This window comes from Triticum aestivum, chromosome 6D (genome assembly GCF_018294505.1).
Source record: "Triticum aestivum cultivar Chinese Spring chromosome 6D, IWGSC CS RefSeq v2.1, whole genome shotgun sequence".
NCBI lineage: Eukaryota > Viridiplantae > Streptophyta > Magnoliopsida > Poales > Poaceae > Triticum > Triticum aestivum.
This window is the reverse complement of record NC_057811.1, coordinates 25,375,001-25,395,694: the sequence shown is the minus strand read 5'-3', so window position 1 is coordinate 25,395,694 and position 20,694 is coordinate 25,375,001. Positions and strand designations below refer to the sequence as shown.

At 46.5% G+C, this 20,694-nt stretch overlaps 3 protein-coding genes across 4 annotated transcripts; 2 read left to right on the top strand and 1 right to left on the bottom strand.

The window, feature by feature from the left end:
- The first annotated feature begins 11,025 nt into the window (after nt 1–11,025).
- Nucleotides 11,026–17,918, top strand: LOC123143194 (transcription factor IIIA). Of its 2 annotated transcripts, none has more exons than XM_044562036.1 (7): nt 11,026–11,139; nt 13,482–13,625; nt 14,484–14,624; nt 16,365–16,659; nt 16,822–17,057; nt 17,140–17,283; nt 17,417–17,918. In XM_044562036.1, the coding sequence occupies exons 2-7, from the start codon at nt 13,482–13,484 to the stop codon at nt 17,606–17,608; spliced, it is 1,152 nt and encodes a 383-aa protein (XP_044417971.1). In that variant the 5' UTR covers nt 11,026–11,139; the 3' UTR covers nt 17,609–17,918. The 2 variants fall into 2 exon arrangements, with proteins under 2 accessions (XP_044417971.1, XP_044417972.1); XM_044562037.1 differs by lacking the exon at nt 11,026–11,139 and adding an exon at nt 14,775–14,934 and having other exon boundaries at nt 13,481–13,625.
- On the top strand, nt 11,033–13,069 carry LOC123143193 (pentatricopeptide repeat-containing protein At2g22410, mitochondrial-like). Its single transcript, XM_044562035.1, has 2 exons — nt 11,033–11,139; nt 11,375–13,069. The coding sequence occupies exon 2, from the start codon at nt 11,404–11,406 to the stop codon at nt 13,003–13,005; it is 1,602 nt and encodes a 533-aa protein (XP_044417970.1). The 5' UTR covers nt 11,033–11,139; nt 11,375–11,403; the 3' UTR covers nt 13,006–13,069.
- Nucleotides 17,919–18,718: 800 nt separating the features above from the next.
- LOC123143195 (protein H2A.6-like) lies at nt 18,719–19,635 on the bottom strand. Its single transcript, XM_044562038.1, has 2 exons — nt 19,358–19,635; nt 18,719–19,260 (listed from the first exon to the last, which is right to left on the bottom strand). The coding sequence occupies exons 1-2, from the start codon at nt 19,532–19,534 to the stop codon at nt 18,991–18,993; spliced, it is 447 nt and encodes a 148-aa protein (XP_044417973.1). The 5' UTR covers nt 19,535–19,635; the 3' UTR covers nt 18,719–18,990.
- Between the last annotated feature and the right edge of the window lie 1,059 nt (nt 19,636–20,694).

Sequence of the window (20,694 nt, the reverse complement as noted above, 5' to 3'; positions counted from 1 at the left end):
GCTTCGATTTGAGGTAAGCTCTACACGAAAAAGATGCACCTCGATGCTACGGTTTCATTCAGGTGATCGGTTTGTAGTTTCGTCGGCCGTAAGTTCTTAATCTCGTCTTCCGTTTGGAGCTATTCTGGACGAATTTTGTCAGATTCGTCGCGCACGATCGATCATTTGAAATTTCCTTTGACCAGCAGCCTAATCTCGCAGTTCCTCACAACATTCGTGTTGTAAATTTTTGGTTTCGACGATCGTAGCTTCATCTCTCTTTGAGCAGCAGTCTACTGCACTGACGCCGCCATGTCGAGCTCCTCTGTCCTCTGCTCAGAGCCCTCCTATCCGTCCCTCTCCACGCCGAAGCCCTTCCCCTTGATCTCCTTGCCAACGTCCTACTACACTAGAGTCGTTTCCGGCGTCGCTCATCTCGGCCTACTCTCTGTCGTCCTCCTACTGCAATGGCGCGCACACTGCTTCTTGTGTCCTCTGCCTCCGCGCACATTGCAGTTTGCCGTGCCGCCGATGGGGTCGGTCATCTTGGCCTCCTCTCTCTCGCCCTACTACACTGGAGTCATTTCCGGTGTCGATCATCTCGGCCTCCTCTCTCGTCCACTGCACTGACGATACCATGGCGCGGGCACTACATTCTCCTCCTCTGTCGACTATCTTTGCGCGAGCACCGCAACTAGTTCGCCGACGGTGTCACTCACCGTGCCGCCGACGGTGTCGCTCGTCCATGACTCCATGCTCGTCATGTCGGACACGGCGCCACGGCCACTATCCACCGCAGTCGCTATGGTCGGGCGCACACTGCATTTCTTCTCCCCCTTCATCTGCTAGCTCTTAACCCTGTGTGCTAAGTGCAAGTGCTAGCTCTTAATCATACCCCATGCGGGCAACCAAACAACGTGTAGTTGTATGCGCCGAGACAATGCAGGCAACCAAACAACATGCCAAAGTTGATCCACTAATGCAGGCAGTCCATATGCAGGCAACCAAACAAGTTGCAGATGTCGCATATGAGGCTGTTTTGTGAGAGCCGGGCTGAGTGAAGAAGGGTATGCAATGCGGGTACTGTAGCCGACGGCAACCAAACACGCCCGAAGACTCGGTTGTATGGCCCACTCTACTTCTGGTCCTTTTTCGGTTAAGTCTTTGTATGCTAGGTTAATTTCTGGTACCCCTACTACTAAGTTTAGACTAATCTGGCGTGCTTGGATTCCTCCCAGGATTAAGATTTTCTTGTGGCAAGCTTTTAAGGGTCGCCTACCTACGGCGGACCAAATTCGTAAGCGTAATGGCCCGGGCTCTGACAGATGTGTGTTGTGCAGAGACTTGGAGGACACGAATCATATCTTTTTCCACTGTGTCTTAGCCAAGTTGGTCTGGTGTTGTATCAGATCGTGGCTTCGGGACTCCTGGAACCCCTCCTCTTTTTCTGAGCTCGGAATCTTAGCTAATGGCCTTGCTGGGGTCACCAAATGTATGTTTTGGCTCGGCTTGGCTGCGGTCTATTGTGTCCTATGGACGACTAGAAACAAATTGACTATTGATACGTCTCCAACGTATCTATAATTTTTTATTGTTCCATGCTATTGATACGTCCATTTTGCATCATGCTTTTATATCGATATTTATTGCATTATGGGCTGTTATTACACATTATGTCACAATACTTATGCCTATTCTCTCTTATTTTACAAGGTTTACACGAAGAGGGAGAATGCTGGCAGCTGGAATTCTGGGCTGGAAAAGGAGCAAATATTAGAGACCTATTCTGCACAACTCCAAAAGTTCTGAAACTTCACGGAAGTCAGTTTCAGAATATATAAAAAATTGGGCGAAGGAAGCACCAGAGGGGGGCCACCCACCATCCACGAGGGTGGGGGCGCTCCCTACCCCCCTGGGCGCGCCCTCCTGTCTCGTGGGCCCCCTGGCAGGCCTCCGGTGCCCATCTTTGGCTATATAAAGTCTTTCACCCTGGAAAAAATCATAAGCAAGCTCTCGGGACGAAACTCCGCCGCCACGAGGCGGAACCTTGGCGGAACCAATCTAGGGCTCCGGGGGAGTTGTTCTGCCGGGGAAACATCCCTCCGGGAGGGGGAAATCATCACCATCGATCCTCTCATCGGGAGGGGGTCAATCTCCATCAACATCTTCACCAGCACCATCTCATCTCAAACCCTAGTTCATCTCTCGTATCCAATATTTGTCCCAAAACCTCAGATTGGTACCTGTGGGTTGCTAGTAGTGTTGATTACTCCTTGTAGTTGATGCTAGTTGGTTTATTTGGTGGAAGATCATATGTTCAGATCCTTTATGCATATTAATACCCCTCTGATTATGAACATGAATATGATTTGTGAGTAGTTACGTTTGTTCCTGAGGACATGGGAGAAGTCTTGATATAAGTAGTCATGTGAATTTGGTATTCGTTCGATATTTTGATGAGATGTATGTTGTCTTTCCTCTAGTGGTGTCATGTGAACGTCGACTACACGACACTTCACCATTGTTTGGGCCTAGGAGAAGGCATTGGGAAGTAATAAGTAGATGATGGGTTGCTAGAGTGACAGAAGCTTAAACCCTAGTTTATGCGTTGCTTCGTAAGGGGCTGATTTGGATCCATATGTTTCATGCTATGGTTAGGTTTACCTTAATACTTCTTTTGTAGTTGCGGATGCTTGCAATAGAGGTTAATCATAAGTGGGATGCTTGTCCAAGGAAGGGCAGTACCCAAGCACCGGTCCACCCACATATCAAATTATCAAAGTAACAAACGCGAATCATATGAGCGTGATGAAAACTAGCTTGACGATAATTCCCATGTGTCCTCGGGAGCGCTTTCCTTTATATAAGAGTTTTTCCAGGCTTGTCCTTTGCTACAAGATGGATTGGGCCATCTTGCTGCACCTTATTTACTTTTATTACTTGTTACCCGTTACAAATTACCTTATCATAAAACTATCTGTTACTGATAATTTCAGTGCTTGCAGAGAACACCTTACTAAAAACTGCTTATCATTTCCTTCTGCTCCTTGTTGGGTTCGACACTCTTACTTATCGAAAGGACTACGATAGATCCCCTATACTTGTGGGTCATCAGCTATTATATTATCTCTTTTGGGTGTTTAATGGGCTTTAATATGCTTTTTTATATTATTTTTGGGACTAACTTATTAACCGGAGGCCCAGTGCCAGTTTCTGTTTTTTTATCTATTTTAGAGTTTCACAGAAAAGGAATACCAAACAGAGTCCAAACGGAATGAAACCTTCGCGATGATCTTTCTTGGACCGAAAGTAAACCAGAAGACTTGGAGTTGAAGTCTGGAACGCCACGAGCGGCCACGAGGCAGGAGGGCGCGCCAGGGAGGTAGGCGCGCCCCCACCCTCATGGGCCCCTCGCAGCTCCACGGACGTACTTCTTCCGCCTATATATACTCTTATACCCTAGATCGATCGCAGGGAGCCACGAAACCACTTTTCCACCGCCGCAACCTTCTGTACCCGTGAGATCCCATCTTGGGGCCTTTTCCGGCGATCTACCGGAGGGGGAACCGATCACGGAGGGCTTCTACATCAACACCATAGCCTCTCCGATGAAGCGTAAGTAGTTTACCACAGACCTTCGGGTCCATAGTTATTAGCTAGATGGCTTCTTGTCTCTCTTTGATTTTCAATACAAAGTTCTCCTCGATGTTCTTGAAGATCTATTCGATGTAATACTCTTTTGCGGTGTGTTTGCCGAGATCCGATGAATTGTGGGTTTGTGAACAAGATTATCTATGAATATTATTTGGTTCTTCTCTGAATTCTTATATGCATGATTTGATATCTTTGCAAGTCTCTTCGAATTATCGGTTTAGTTTGGCCTACTAGATTCATCTTTCTTGCAATGGGAGAAGTGCTTAGCTTTGGGTTCAATCTTGCAGTGTCATTTCCCAATGACAGTAGGGGCAGCAAGGCACGTATTGTATTGTTGCTATCGAGGATAAAAAGATGAGGTTTATATCATATTCCTTGAGTTTATCCCTCTACATCATGTCATCTTGCTTAAAGCATTACTCCATTCTTATGAACTGAATACTCTAGATGCATGTTGGATAGCGGTCGATGTGTGGAGTAATAGTAGTAGATGCAGAATCGTTTCGATCTACTTGACACGGACGTGATGCCTATATTCATGATCATTTCCTGGATATTCTCATAACTATGCACTTTTCTATCAATTGCTCAGCAGTAATTTGTTCACCCATCGTAATACATGCTATCTTGAGAGAAGCCACTAGTGAAACCTATGGCCCCCGGGTCTCTTTCTTATTATATTGCATCTCTTTTATTTACATCGCATCTTGTTTACTATTTTGCAGTCTTTACTTTCCAATCTATACAACAAAAATATCAAAAATATTTACTTTACTATCTTTATCAGATCTCACTTTTGCGAGTGACCGTGAAGGGATTGACAACCCCTTTATCGCGTTGGTTGCAAGGTTCTTGATTGTTTGTGCAGGTACTAGGTGACTTGTGTGTTGTCTCCTACTGGATTGATACCTTGGTTCTCAAAACGGAGGGAAAAACTTACGCTACTTTGCTGCATCACTCTTTTCTCTTTAAGGAAAAACCAACATATGCTCAAGAGGTAGCAACTATCGAGCATATTTTTCCTACCAAGCCTGTTGATTGCTTATTTAAAACTTGCCTATTTATGCAATAGTGGAGATCATTGAGTAAGGCCGACGACCGTGATGCTTTCGACCTCCTCTGTGCTAAAATTCGGGCTTCAACTTCTTCTATCTTGCAGCAGGTGCCAAGTGGATAGTCGTCTCGGGAGGTCCCTTTTGGCTATTGGTGGTGGCCTTGTTCGGCTTCTTCCCTTCATAGTTTCGGCCTGCGCGCCCTCGTTTCCGGCCGTTGTGCCATGTACCTCCATACTGTCTTAGTCCAATAAGAAGAAAAGGTTAAAACAAAATTTGAGTTGTTTCGAGGAAAAAATGTGTGAGTGCTCCCTAAGCAGGCTTGGCGCCTTATAGAGAATCCAGACTCTCTATGTGCTACTATTCCAAGAGTCAAATACTACCCTCACGGTCACTCTGTGCATTTGAAAACCGAACCGAACAACCATACAGAAAATAAACCGAATCGAACCGATTTTATGGTTTTTATGGTTTTTGGTTTCGGTATGGTATGAACTCTTCATACTGTTTTGAATTTTGGTTTTTATGGTATATATCGAAAAACCAAACGGTTAACCGAATAAACCGAAGTAAAAAAATATTTCTTGAGATGAACAACCATACAAGTTTTCATTTTTCTTGTACATGAGTTAAATTCACTACTAAGCACGTAAATTTTTCTCGTAACATAGTTATTTTTCTCTTTTTAAAATGCTAAACACGTCCATAACCATCAACAGAGGAATCAATGCATGCATATACACTTATATATATAGTTATATACTATTTGTGTAACAAAGTATGTGTTTTGAGTCATAAATTTGTAAAATATTATTACGTCATTTTCAAAATCGCGTCAATTTTGGTTTTATGGTATATACCGAAATCATACCGAAAAAAATTTGGTATATACCGAAACTGAACCGTATTTTAATTTCATACTGTGTTTACCGAAGTATTAATACCGTATAAATCGAAAAACCGTATAAACCTGTGACGCCCCCGATTCAATCGTACACTAATCATACACGCAAATATGTACGATCAAGATCGAGGACTCACGGGAAGATATCACAACACAACTCTAGACACAAATTAAAATAAAACAAGCTTTATATTACAAGCCAGGGGCCTCGAAGGCTCGAATACATAAGCTCGAAAACACAAGAGTCAGCGGAAGCAATAATATCTGAGTACAGACATAAGTTAAATAAGATTGCCTTAAGAAGGCTAGCACAAAAGTAGCAACGATCGAAAAGGCAAGGCCTCCTACCTGGGACCTCCTAACAACTCCTCGAAGCCGAACTCCACGTAGAATCATCCTCGGGATCTCTAGCTCCTGGACTACAGCATCTGGTTGCGACAACCAGGTATAGAAAGGGGAAAAGAGGGAGAAAAGCAACCGTGAGTACTCATCCAAAGTACTCGCAAGCAAGGAGCTACACTACATATGCATGGGTATATGTGTAAAGGGCCATATCGATGGACTGAACTGCAGAATGCCAGAATAAGAGGGGCATAGCTAATCCTGTCGAAGACTACGCTTCTGGCCACCTCCATCTTGCAGCATGTAGAAGAGAGTAGATGGTAAGTTCACCAAGTAGCATCGCATAGCATAATCCTACCCGGCGATCCCCTCCTCGCCCTGTTAGAGAGCGATCACCGGGTTGTATCTGGCACTTGGAAGGGTGTGTTTTATTAAGTATCCGGTTCTAGTTGTCATAAGGTCAAGGTACAACTCCGGGTCATCCTTTTACCGAGGGACACGGCTATTCGAATAGATAAACTTCCCTGCAGGGGTGCACCACATAACCCAACACGCTCGATCCCATTTGGCCGGACACACTTTCCTGGGTCATGCCCGGCCTCGGAAGATCAACACGCCGCAGCCCTACCTAGGCACAACAGAGAGGTCAGCACGCCGGTCTAGATCCTATGGCGCAGGGATCTGGGCCCATCGCCCATTGCACACCTACACGTTGCGAGGGCGGCCGGAAGCAGACCTAGCAACCTCCATTACAAAGGAAGTCACGTTACGCGGTCCAATCTGGCGCGCGCCGCCCAGTCGCTGACGTCACGAAGGCTTCGGCTGATACCACGACGTCGAGTGCCCATAACTGTTCCCGCGTAGTTGGTTAGTGCGTATAGACCAAATGGCCAGACTCAGATCAAATACCAAGATCTCGTTAAGCGTGTTATTTTTAAGTATCCGCGGACGCCGACCAGGGCCAGGCCCACCTCTCTCCTAGGTGGTCTCAACCTGCCCTGTTGCTCCGTCACAAAGTAACAATCGGGGGCCGTCAGGAACCCAGACCCACCTCTACCGGGATGGAGCCACCTGTCCTTTCAGCCCCCTCATCAGAATCACTTGCGGGTACTCAACGAGCTGACCCGACTTTAGTCACCACATGTGTCATGTATATAAAATATATAGTATATACCCGTGATCACCTCCCTAGTGATCACGGCCTGATAGTATTGCATGGCAGACGGACAAGAGTGTAGGGCCACTGATGGAATACTAGCATCCTATACTAAGCAGTAGGATAGCAGGTAAGGGTAACAACTGTAGCAACAATGACAGGCTATGCAGTAGAATAGGATTAACCGAAAGCAGTAACATGCTACACTCTTCTAATGCAAGCAATATAGAGAAGAATAGGCGATATCTGGTGATCAGGGGGGCTTGCCTGGAAGCTCAGCCGAGAAGGAGGGGTCGTCAACACCGTAGTCGTACTGGGTAGCAGCGGCGTCGGTCTCGGTGTCTAGCGAGAGAAGAGGGGGAAGAAACAATAAATACAATGCAAACAAATGCATGACGATGCATGACATGACAAAGCGTGATGCTAGGCGTGCCCAATCGCAGTAGCAGGTGATACCGGCGAAGGGGGAAAACATCCGGGAAAGTATCCCCGGTGTTTCGCGTTTTTGGACAGATGAACCGGAGGGGGGAAGTTGCGTGTTTGCTATGTTAGGGATGTGTGGCGGACGAACGGGTTGCGTATCCGGAATTGTCTCGTCGTTCTAAGCAACTTTCATGTACAAAGTTTTTTCATCCGAGCTACGGATTATTTTATATTAATTTATTTTTAGAATTAATTTAATTAGAAAAGTAATTATGACGTCAGCGTGAGGTCAGCATGATGTCATCAGTCAACCGTCTGTTGACTGGGTCAACAGACGCGTGGGTCCCGTTCGTCATAGTCTCAGGTTAACTAAACAGTAGTTAGTTTTTATTAATTGAATAATTAGTTTTAATTATTTAATTAAACAGATTAATTAAGTTAATTAACTAAATTTTATTATTATTATTTTTATAACTTTATTTCTCCTTTTTTTAAAAAACAAGTTTCCAGGGGGGCCACTGTCAGTGGCCCTAGGGCCAAACGGGGCGGTTCGGGCGCTGGTGCCCGATAGGGCGCCCGGGGGGAGGGGGGCGCTGGCGAGGCTCGAAGCGGGGCGAGGCCGTGGTGGTGCGTGGGCGGCAGCCGGAGGTGGCGCTCGGCTGCGGCCCAGCGAGAGTTGCGGCAGTGGCCGCCGGGAGGCTAGGCCGGAGCCGCAGGGGGAGGCGGGCGGTGACCGAAGGTGACGGCGCGCGGGACAGGGGCGGCCAGCGGTAGGAGCGGGACGCGGCCACCACAGGAGGGCAGAGAGGGAGCACGAGGCGTGCTCACGTTCGTTGTAGGGAAGAGGGCAGCGTGGCTCGATGGTGTCCGGCGAGGAGGAGGATGGGGACGAGCGACGTAGACGGGGAGGCGGCGCCGACGACGGCGGGTGGCGGGGTGGCTCTAGCGGGGGTGGTCCGGCGTCGGCGCAGGTCGTCGATTGCCCCGACCGGATCCATGCAAGAGGGGGTTGAGGAGGCGGGCGACGGCGGGGCAGCACCGGGCGGCGTCGGTGAGGTGGCGGTGGTTGGCGACGGCGGTGGTCGAGGCGGAGGCGCTTCCGGGCGGCGGCAACGTCGTCCAGCGTTTGTGGCGGGGCGATGGCGTGCGATGGCGACGAAGCGACAGCGTCGCGGGCGGCGACGTGGTGGTGGCGACGGGCGTCGGGGGCGACGGGGTCAAGCCCTCGATCTCGATCCAGATCGAGGGGGGGAGTAGGCGACGTGGGGGGGGGAGTGTGCGGTCTGGGTGGGGTTAGGGTTACGGGGTCCAGGGGATAAGGGGAGTGGGCGAGGCCGGTTGGGCCGGCCTGGCTAACAGTTGGGTCGACTGGCCCAGTGGGGGGGGGGCTTCTCTCTTTTATTTTTGTGTTTATTTTCTTTTAAAATTTTCTTTTCTGTTCATTTACTTTCCCTATATTTTTCAATTTATTTTAGTTTCAAAAATACAAAAACAACTCCTAAATCAGTATAGCTTAATATACCACTGCCACATTTAATTATGGCACCCAAGTAAAATAGTTTAACATTTTATTAATTCTAAAAAGGCATTATCTAATTGATTAAGCCATTGTTTTAATTATTTTAGTGCCTTTAATTATTTTATAAAAATGTGGGTTCTCCACCATTATTACTAAGGATTTATTTGTAACATTTAGTACATTTTAGTTTTTATGTTTGAAAACTTTTATCGTTTGACTTTAATTCAAATTTGAATTTGAATCGGTTTCGAATTAACGCGAGATTAACAACAATAACCGAGGTGACGTGGCATCATTAGTAGAGGGTTACTGTAGCTTAATTATCCGGGCGTCACAAAACCGAACCATGCAAACCGAATAAACCGAACGCATAGGGTGACCTCACGATGATTTGTTTAACACTAATCTAAAGAAGGGGTCGTCTTTCACCTGGCAAAGTATTATGGCGGATGTGAGTTCTCTGAAACGTGGCCACATTTGGTGAGTGGGGAATGGTCGGAATGTTAACATTTGGGAGGATGCCTGAATTCCAAATTGTGCAAACAGAAAAATCATTACTCCTAGGAGAGTTCGGTTGTTATCCAAGGTAGCAGACTTGATTGACCCTATTCTTAATACTTGGGATGAAGATCTACTCAGGCAAACGATGTGGCCTATAGATGTACAACGAGTACTCACAATACCTATCTTGCAACATGATATGCCAGATTTCGTCGCTTGGAATTTCACACAAAATGGTATGTTTTCGGTTTGGTTTGCTTATTTTGTGGAATGAGATCATCAATATGAAAATAAGTTGCGACACACAAATGGAATGGGACGTACCAAAGTTAATCCTATTTGGCATAGGTTATGGAAACTCTCTTGCCCGACAAAGGTTAAAAAAAATTGGCGCACGCTACATGACACCCTTCCATGTTGCGTAGACAATAGACATGTGAAAGTCTCGGCCAATCGCCCTGTCTGCTCGGATGGACTAGAAGATACAAAGCATCTGCTATTTTTATGCAACACAACAAAGGAAATGTGGAGAAGGCTGGAGATGGATGATATTATCGATAGAGCTTTCCAGTAGATCGTGCGAGTGAAGCGGTTTTGAAATATTTACTTTCAATGCCAGATCATGAATTGTGTATGATAGGCATCCAAAATGTACATGGAATGATTGCCATATCAGCCTGGTACATGTGGTGGGAAAGGCGTAAATTGATTCACAAGGAGACAACTCAAATTGCACACCAGATTTCAATGGGAATCCGAGCTCTTATGGCCACTTTTGTTACCGCTTCCTCACAAAAGGCCTCCATGAAAAAAGGGGGATGGTCTTGCCCTCCGGTAGGGTTTGTTAAACTTAACGTTGATGCTTCTTTTGACCATGACTTACTCAGGGGTACGATGGGAGCAGCCTTAAGAGACGACAAAGGTAGATTTATTGCTGGGGGTAATGGTAAGATTGACTGGTACGGAGATGTTCTGATGGCTGAAGCTCTGGCCCTAAAATTTGGTTCGTCCCTAGCACAAAGGACAGGATGCAATTGCATTATTATTAACTTGGAGAACATGGAGGTGATTGATACCATGACAGAAGGAGGATGATCATCAGGGGCAGCGGCGGCAGTTTCTAATGATTGCTTTTATTTAGCCTGTGATTTTACTATTTCTAAATCCGAGCATTGTAACAGAGAATCAAATAAAGTTGCCCATGAACTCGCCAGATTGGCCAGATTTTCGTTCATTTCTGTTTGGTTTGAGGAGCCAAATGTTGAAGCTGTACCATCCTCATAAACGGTGTGACGGTAATTTCTTAATGAATAAAGCACGAGTTTTTTTTAGAAAAAAGAGATAACTCTTAGCTGGTGTGTCATGGCGGGAATATATGCAGCTTCCCGCCGCGTGGGAGCCTTTCCAGACGTCAGCCCATCCGCTGCAAGCCCACTAGGCCCAGGAAGACACCGGCGAGCTAGGGTTTTAAAGACGCACCAGCCAGCCTCCGCAACAGCCAAGGAAACCACTCCCTCCCTCAGCCGCCGCCGCCTTCCCACTGCCCACGAGCCAGCGTCATCCCCAGCTCCGCCCCCCACGGCCGACGACTCCACCCTCCGAGTCCACGGTGAGCACCTGTCCCCGCCCTCCCTCTCTCCCCGCCATGAATCCCCCGCGGTTAGTCCGAACAATCGTCAGCACTGCTGCATTTCATTCCACGAGCTGAAAAATGCCCGGAGCGCGCCTAGATTTCTCCTTGCATCTGTCCAGACCCGCGACGAGCTGCGGCGATTCGTCGCTGATGATCCCCAGTAGAGTGGATCGCTTGCTAGTTTTCCCAGTAACGTCGGCTCCAATTCCAGGTGGCTTCCTTCGGTCCGAGGGGAGGTGGATGAACAGGAGCGTGTGCCACCACCTGCTCGCCCACTGCAGATCCCTGCGGGAGCTAGAGAGAATCCACGCCCGGGCCGTCACCCATGGCCTCCACCCCAGTAACCAGTCCATCTCGTGCACGCTCTTCCGGCGTTACGCCGACTTCGGCCGCCCCGCCGAGGCGCGCAGGCTGTTCGGCGAGATCCCCTGCCCGGACCTCGTCTCCTACACCAGCCTCATGTCGCTCCACCTCCAGCTGAGCCAGCACCACGAGGCCATGTCCGCCTTCTCGTGCGCCGTCGCCTCGGGCCACCGCCCCGATGGCTTTGTGGTTGTTGGTGCGCTCTCGGCGTCCGGCGGGGCTGGGGATCTGCGCGCTGGTTTGGGGGTGCATGGTCTCATTTTCCGTTGCGGGTTGGGCTCTGAGCTGGTCGTCGGCAATGCTCTGGTTGATATGTATTGCCGGTGTGGGAGGTTCGAGGGCGTGCTAGGGGTGTTCGACGAAATGGCGGTGAAAGACGAGGTCACCTGGGGCAGCATGCTGCATGGGTATATGAAGTGTGTCGGTGTGGATGCAGCGTTGTCCTTCTTTGACCAGATGCCGGTGAAGAGCACGGTGTCCTGGACAGCGCTGGTGACCGGCCATGTTCAGGCCAAGCAGCCTATCCGAGCTCTAGAAATTTTCGGCAGGATGGTGCTGGAGGGTCACCGTCCTACCCATGTTACAATTGTAGGCGTGCTATCTGCTTGCGCTGACATTGGCTCTCTAGATCTTGGGCGCGTCATTCATGGGTACGGAAGTAAATTCAATATCAGCACAAATATAATTGTTAGCAATGCTCTGATGGACATGTATGCAAAGAGTGGAAGTATAGAGATGGCATTTACTGTGTTTGAAGAAGTGCCGTTGAAGGATGCGTTCACATGGACGACCATGATCTCGAGCTTCACTGTCCAGGGTGATGGGATAAAAGCTCTTGAGCTCTTTGAGGACATGCTAAGGTCTGGGATTGTTCCAAATAGTGTCACCTTTGTGTCTGTTTTGTCAGCCTGCAGCCATGCTGGGTTAATACAGCAAGGCAGAGAGTTATTTGATAAAATGCGTAGGATCTACAACATTAAACCGCAGCTTGAGCACTATGGATGCATTGTTGATTTGTTAGGACGGGGTGGGCTACTAGAGGAAGCAGAAGCCCTGATATATGATATGGATGTGGAACCTGATACTGTTATATGGAGGTCACTTCTTAGTGCATGCCTTGTTCATGGCAATGATAGATTGGCTGAGATTGCCGGGCAGGAGATTATAAAGAGGGAACCAGGGGATGATGGGGTTTATGTGCTTCTTTGGAACATATATGCCTCATCAGATAGGTGGAAAGAGGCTCTGGATATAAGAAAACAAATGTTGACAAGGAAGATCTTCAAAAAACCAGGGTGTAGTTGGATTGAAGTCGATGGTGGTGTCCACGAATTCTTGGTACAGGACAAGGCACATGATGCTCGAAGGGAAATTTACGACACCTTGGAAGGAATTGATAGGCAGTTAAAGATGGATCTTGGATCATCCCCTCTGGAAGAAAACTTGTTAATCTCTGTGGATGAGGAACTCTTATTCTAAATCTGTATACTGGCCATTTCTTCATTGATAACTTATATAAGAGATTTTCTGAGTTCCTGCGATAGTCTTGTGTCTTGTCCCAGAATTTTTGGATTTTGTAGCCAAATACTGTGATTAATGCACTGTTCATATATTGTTATGCGTTGACTTGTTATTATGGATGCCTTTTTTCTGTATTATGCTTAAAACTTGAAGGCAATACACTGTATTTTTCTGTTGATTGGGGTTTCACATGTTGTGGAGTCATTAACATTCATATTAAGTTATCCACTTTAAAAGCATGAGATACTTGCAGTGGTTGTTGATATTTGATAAAAGAAGAGTAGATAGGTAGTTGAGTTATGTGCATGTTTGCAATCATTTTCAGTTATCTTGTTTTGTTCTGTTTGTATTCGGTACCTATGAATGTTTCATCAAGTTGCTTGCTATTTTGTAATAAACACCACTTCTAACTTTCTCTTTTCACTTACTGTTAGATGTCTTCTGGAGATGGGATTGATGGAGATGGAAAGTCTGAAGAGACGCATAGCAAAGATATTAGACGCATCAAGTGTGAATTTTGCACTGTTGTTAGGTCCAAGATGTATCTCATACGAGCTCACATGGTTGCTCAGCACCAGGTACACTATTTTACAGATATTTTTGGCACATGGTTAAGATTATATCTTCTTTGTGCTGAAAGGCAGTGTGCGCCCATTTTTGGTTTAGTTGATGTACTCCCTCCGTTTTTATTTACTCCGCGTATTAGGTTTGGTCAAAGTCAAGCTTTATAAATTTTGACAAAGTTTATAGACAAAAATATTAACATATACAATAACAAATCAATACCATTAGATTTATTATTGAATGTACTTCCACTTCATATAGATTTGTTATGGTAAATATTTATATTCTTTTCTATAAACTTGGTCAAATTTTAGTAAGTTTGACTTCAATCAACTCTAATATGCGGAGTACATAAAAATGGAGGGAGTATAGGTGTATCTTTTCTGATTTTAGCCCAGTTTGATTAATCAAGTTTTCAATTTTCATCAAGTTGTAAATAGCTTCACCATGCATGTAGACCAGGCGAGAACGAAATCTTAGGTGCTGTTATATCGTTATAACATAAATAAGCCTATCGCAACATTACAACCACTCAACCAGAATCACCGTGATAATTATGACCCTGATCTGCAGACTTGCATTGTAGTATAACACTTCAAATGAAAATATAGATGTGAATCATGGAGGCCTCATCCTACTTCAAATAGGAAGTCAAATCCAGTGATTTTGTCTGCTCTGTAGATCATAGATAATGGTACTTTATGTGGGTTGCATCAATTAAATCTAGCCCTTTCACTTTTATGCTTTTGCATTTTATATTCTGTGCTTTTTTTTATGAATGGCATACTTTCACTTTATGTTTCCACATACTTTTCACCCTGTTGAGAAAATGTGTGATATTGATAATACTTTCTCTCCCAAATCTATCATAGGATGAGTTGGACTCATCAGAAATCTACAACTCAAATGGTGAAAAGGTTGTTCATGGGGTTGGACACTCATGTGAAGAGTGCGGAGCTTGTTTCCGGAAGCCAGCTCATCTGAAGCAGCACATGCAAAGTCATTCCAAAGAGGTTGGTATTTCTCATGAATGAATAGAATTTGAGACTACTGGACAAGTCGATAACACCGCACTGTTTCCCTGTATTTTCTGCATGCGTGAATCTTTCCAGGAAAAAAATTGTTCTATTTTATACAATTTGCTAAACACAACTGTTTTGCAGGGTTTAGATAATAGATACTTAACAGCGTGAAGCATTGGATCCCATTACAGAACTCCAAAATGCATGGAGGCACATTTTAATCTTGGTTGGACTAGTAGCAGGTTGGGATGACCTCCTGTGAAGCTCCAACAAGATTGCCTCCTTCACGCTTATTCAGGAGGTTTGTCCTTTTTTATACTCGTTTAGTACTGTTTTAATCATTACATAACTCTGTGATAATCTGCATAATATGTTGTTTGTTTTTGTTTGTACTATGCAAATGCCTGCTGAATTGTTTTTCATCTATTGAGTTGTATAAAATATGTTGAGTTTCCTGTCTAGTCTGCAGTTACATAGGCCGTGTAAGCATATATGACTGTTATAATTGGTTTGATGCTGTCTATTAGGGCATTAAAGCATAGGTAACTGCTTTATGATTGGCTTGATGCTGTCCATTGTTCATTGTGATGTTGCATAGTTGTAAAATGGATCCTTCAGGGAATATGGGACGCCATCTATCTTCCATGTTTCTACTGTCCTCTTTCTCCGTTACTTCTTTGGGCTTCATGTTTTGGGGTCCTTAGTTGGAGCAAAGATTGGATCCAAAATCAAGATGCCATCTCAGAAAGCTTGGTTCTTATTTATTAGGTTCCTTAGCTCGCTATGGTGTGGATACTTGTACAGCATAATCTTTACTTGACAGTTAATAATTGTAAATGTTGTGGATCCTTTGGAGGTAAGGGCGGCAATGCCCTTATCTTATCCTGTTATCTCTTACTGGGTTTCCTTAAGGGAGCTTTGCCATGAGTGAGAGGATCCAATATCAAAATGTCGTCTCAGAAAGCTAGGACCATTCTTCATTGGTTCTCAGCTCGCTATGGTGACAATATTCATATTTGGACTCAATAAATAACTATTAGGTGTGTTTTGGATTCTTTGGAGATAAGGGTGGCTGTACCCTTGTTTCATCCTACTATCTCTTAGTGGGTTTCCTTAAGGGAGCTTTGCGAAGAGTGAGAGGATCCGATAAAAAATGTCTTCTCAGAAAGCTAGGACCATTCTTCATTGGTTCTCAGCTCGCTATGGTGACAATACTTGTAAGAATAAACATATAGGTGTTCTTGGATCCTTTTGGAGATAAGGGTGGTAATGCCCTTATCTTATCCTGTTATCTCTTGGTGGGTTTCCTTAAGGGAGCTTTGCCAAGAGTGAGAGGATCCGATATCAAAATGTCGTCTCAGAAAGCTAGCACCATTCTTCATTGGTTCTCTGCTCGCTATGATGACTATACTCCTCTGGCATTGTTCTTTAATTAGTTAGGTATTTGCTGCATTATTCTTTAACCTATTTTCCTTTTAAAAGTCTTTAAATGTTTGAATGAAATGACAATCTGCAGGTTTCTATTTAGTATCTTTAAATGACAATCTCGTAGTCGTTTCTTGAGAATCCAATTTTCAGATTATATTGCTCCCTCATTATTTGGATGATATATGGGTTTAAGGGATTTACATAGGGAAGATTTTGCATCAATATTATTCTGTTTAGCTGACATGCAATATTACCAAACCACAAGTACTGCAACCGGACTAAACTTTTCTTGCTTGACTGCAGAGATCCTTCGCCTGCCCACTTGAAGACTGCCCCTTCAGCTATATAAGAAGAGATCACTTGAACCGGCATATGCTTACACATGAGGGCAAGTTGTTTACATGCCCTCTAGAAGGTTGTGGCAAGAGGTTCAGCATCAAGGCAAATATTCAAAGACATGTTAAGGAAATGCATGAGGAAGAACACGAATGCAAAATGGATGACACTAAAAGCAACCAACAGGTTATTTGCCAGGAGGAGGGCTGTAAAAAGGCTTTCAAGTATCCTTCACAGCTGAAGAAACACGAGGAGTCACATGGTATGACCTCAGTGATAAGAATCCATCAGTAGACAGCTTGTTAAATCAGATTGTGTACCGAAGCGCGTTCTTTATTATTATTTACTGGAGTTCATTCCTTGTTATTCATGGCGTGCTTACGGGATGTCTTGACCTGATGCATGTTTTGCTATTTTCTGGCAGCCAAATTGGACTATGTGGAAGTAGTCTGCTGTGAGCCTGGCTGCTTGAAGACATTCACAAATGCCAAGTGCCTGAGGGCTCATAACCAGTCTTGCCATCTATATACTCAGTGTGATATTTGTGGGGAGAAACACCTGAGGAAGAACATTAAAAGGCATCTACGAGCTCACCACAAAGTGCACTCTACTGAAAGGTTGAAATGCAGTTTTGATGGCTGTGAATGCTCCTTTTCCAATGTAAGACCTTGGATACACTTTCAAGTGTGGTTTTATGTACACATACTTTTGTCTGAACTCACTTGTCCCCTTCCCATTGCAGAAATCCAATCTAAACATGCATATGAAGGCATGCCACGACCAAGTCAGACCTTTCGAGTGTCGGGTCGCGGGGTGTGGCAAGACATTCCCCTACAAGCATGTCAGGGACAATCACGAGAAGTCGAGTTGTCATGTATACGTAGAGGTGAGTCTTGCTAGCTGATCAGTATGATCGACAAATTCCATATCTCCTTTGGCCGATGCCTAAAGTCGCAAGTATGATCTACAAATTCGCTTGCTGCCCAAATCAAAGTGAATGACGCCCTAACTTGACGCAGGGCGACTATGAGGAGATGGACGAGCAGCTGCGCTCGCGCCCAAGAGGGGGCCGAAAGAGGGCGGCTGTGACGGTCGAGACGCTGACTCGCAAGAGGGTCACCATCCCCAGCGAGGCCTCGTCGCTGGAAGATGGGGCGGAGTACATGCGCTGGATGCTCTCGGACGGGGATGGTTCGAACCACGCCGAGTAGGCATGTGCTGCTGTCTCTTAGTATCTTGTTGCAGTACGTTTTGGAGGTTGTCAAATGTATAGGGGTCTCTACGGTGTTGCTGCTCAAGTCGCAGTGTGGTTGTGTGGAAATCACGTTTGTGTGTGTGTATGGAGAGTTATGATTTAGTAAGTATATATAGTACTAAGTAAGTGAAGCAGTCGTGTTATATATGGGTAGTAGTAGTCTGGGCATTTGAGTCGTTGTAATAGCTAATAGCCATGTTGAAGCTGCTGAATACGTGCACGTATTAACCAAGAAGCTAAGAAAGCTTGAGGAATTTGTCTGTTTATTACTGCGAAGTGTCAATCAATCTTTCGCTGGGCATGTGTGCAATGTTCAGGCAACTTGTGGATTAAGCCTTGGGCGAGGTTCCTGGCAACGTGCTGATCTCCTTCACTCCAGATGCAACGAACTAAGCAACAATACATGAAATTTACTGAGGCATCTCCGTCCCTGCTCCTAGGCGGCAAGAGTGTTGAAGTATTTTGATTACTGCCCGCGTCATTTCTATCCTTCAGAAGGTATAAGATGTAATGTTTGGAAAGTACGTCTGAGAAAAAAATGTTTGGTAAGTATCCATCTGAAGTCCCAACTTTGTGGTGGATTGAAGCCTTGATGACCAGGTTTGCTGAAACATATCAGTCGGTGCGATGCAACTAAACATCAGTCAGTGCTGCTGAATCTCCTTCACTCCAGAGCCCAGGCGCTCATGAATTTGCTGAATATGTAAGCAACAGTACATGGAATCTACTGAAACATCTACTCCTCGGCGGCAAGGGCTTCAAGTATTTTGATTATTATTACTCCAATTTGGTACCAACGTCATCTCTATCTTTCAGAATGTATAAGATGGAAACACAATTGGCCTCCGATTTTGATTCTTTCAGGTCCTGCTGCTTGAAGGAAACACAATCGGCATCAACACGTTGGCCCTGTTAATAGGGCGATAATTAACTGAGAACTGAAAGATAACATTTAGGATAAGAAGTTTAACATGACTGGCTGAAGTTGAGGACCATGCTTCACTAGGCCAAGAACACATGGGGCAATTTTCAGATCCACACCAAATGTTTCCAAGGCAAAGACAGATGACAAAGATTCATAAGATTGATTTCAGCCATTGATCCACAAGAGAATTATTAAGATTGAAAGGATTGCATCTTTCTTTAGCCATTCCCAGAAAGTAAATCACAGACACAATGCCATGCCAGCCTTGCTCATCGAGATCTGATGAAAGGGCCACTACACTACAGACTACTACCAGCTTGCAACTCCAGACCAGGCGCTACATACAAGATCCAGCTAACCAAAAGACATGGAACTAGGCAACACGACACGGTCCCTCGGCGTAGTAGGCCAGGCTACTCCTTGGCGGCGGCGGGCTTCTTCTTGGGGGACTTGGCGGCGGCCTTCTTCTTGGGCGACTTGGTGGCCTCCTTCTCGGCGGCGGCGGCGGACTTCTTGGGGAGCAGCACGGGGTTGATGTTGGGGATCACGCCGCCGTGGGCGATGGTGACGCCGGCGAGCAGCCTGCCGAGCTCCTGGTCGTTGCGGACGGCCAGCAGCAGGTGCCGCGGCACGATGCGGGTCTTCTTGTTGTCCTTGGCCGCGTTGCCGGCCAGCTCCAGGACCTGCGATTCATCAACCAAGAACGAGATCGGTTACCTGTCCAACACAAGAAGAACAGAGCAGAACAGACGCTCAAGGACAGCGAAGATCTGTGGTTACCTCGGCGGCGAGGTACTCGAGGACGGCGGCGAGGTAGACGGGGGCGCCGGAGCCGACGCGCTGCGCGTAGCGGCCCTTCTTGAGGAAGCGCCCGATGCGGCCGACGGGGAACTGGAGCCCGGCCTTCACGGACCGGGTCACCGACTTCTTCCTCTCGCCGCCCTTCCTCCCGGCCATCTCGCTTGCCTGCTTCTCCGGCGGCGAGGACTCTCGAGGTGTGGTGTTGGCGGCGGCGGTGGTGGATCGGCGGAATGCTCTGAGTTTGGTGGGTTGGGACGGCGGCGAGGGCGCGGGTTTTATATTGGGGCGGGGAGCGTCGCGGGCGGTGGGAGGGGGGAGCGATCCGTGGGAGCGTCCAATCGACCAATCAGAGCGCAGAGGCTTTTCGTCCTGGCTTGGCGCGTCTTTTTTCGTTCCTTCGTTCCGTTTCTGCGTGTGGGGGATCGAAATTTGAATCGAGGAGCCGCGGAAAAACACTTTGGGCGTGTTTGGTTGCCCGCGTTGGGCAGCCTGGCCGTGGGAAGAAAATGACCTGTTTGGTTGCCTGCTTTTACTGTACGGCCCGCATCGCACGAAACTTAAAGCACGTCCAGGCCAGGCCTAGGGGAAACGTGCGAGGCAGGGGATGGTGACGCGCTTCTCCCCTCGTGCGAGCAGGGGAGATGACGCGAGCTCGCCCGCGTCGCCGAAAAATCGGCTGGAGGATTTCGGCTCACCTCCCGTCGAGTCCACCCCTATTTAGCCCCTCCCTCACCGCCCCAACTCCCGCCATCATTCTTCCTCCGTTCGAGCTTTCCCGCCGACGCGCATCGGCACCGACGAGCAGGTAAGCGGCGCATCTTCATCGACCGGCGATCCACGGCGTCGGCGCTCCTTCACCGGCCGGCGTTGATCTTCCACGACCATCCCCCCTCGTCCTCAAGCTGCAGCCATGGCCTCTGTGAGTTCAATCCCCTTTCTCTCTGTTCCTTCTAGCTAGATCTGAGCTGCGGCTAGGGTTTGATCTAGATGCATGGTTGATTAGTAGTCTGATTTGTGAGGTGCTATGGTTGATTGCTATGCTGCGGTTGCATTTTGTGGTAGGGCTAGATGTTCAAGCATGTGGTAGGCTAGATTAGTAGTAGAGTTTGAAGTTGAACATTGTGCTTGTGTTGAATCATGCTTAGATATGTGATTTGTAGCTATTGGTTGTCCATTTGTAGCATGTTGTTTGTTGTAGTTGTATGTTCTTGCTCATAGATTGTCCGGTCTGCTTGGTATGATAGCGATGAAGCATGTGCTTACTATGATAGTGATGAATCATGTACATGTATGCTTCTGCTTTCATGGATTGTCCG

What these genes read in the sequence shown, in the direction of transcription:
- LOC123143193 (XM_044562035.1), top strand. Translation starts at nt 11,404, where the DNA reads ATGAACAGGAGCGTGTGCCACCACCTGCTCGCCCACTGCAGATCCCTG.
- LOC123143194 (XM_044562036.1), top strand. Translation starts at nt 13,482, where the DNA reads ATGTCTTCTGGAGATGGGATTGATGGAGATGGAAAGTCTGAAGAGACG. An exon ending in TGCAAAGTCATTCCAAAGAG is followed by an intron (nt 14,625 to 16,364) that starts GTTGGTATTTCT and finishes GCTTGACTGCAG; the next exon opens with AGATCCTTCGCCTGCCCACT. An exon ending in GTGAATGCTCCTTTTCCAAT is followed by an intron (nt 17,058 to 17,139) that starts GTAAGACCTTGG and finishes TTCCCATTGCAG; the next exon opens with AAATCCAATCTAAACATGCA.
- LOC123143195 (XM_044562038.1), bottom strand. Translation starts at nt 19,534, where the DNA reads ATGGCCGGGAGGAAGGGCGGCGAGAGGAAGAAGTCGGTGACCCGGTCC. An exon ending in TCGAGTACCTCGCCGCCGAG is followed by an intron (nt 19,261 to 19,357) that starts GTAACCACAGAT and finishes GATGAATCGCAG; the next exon opens with GTCCTGGAGCTGGCCGGCAA.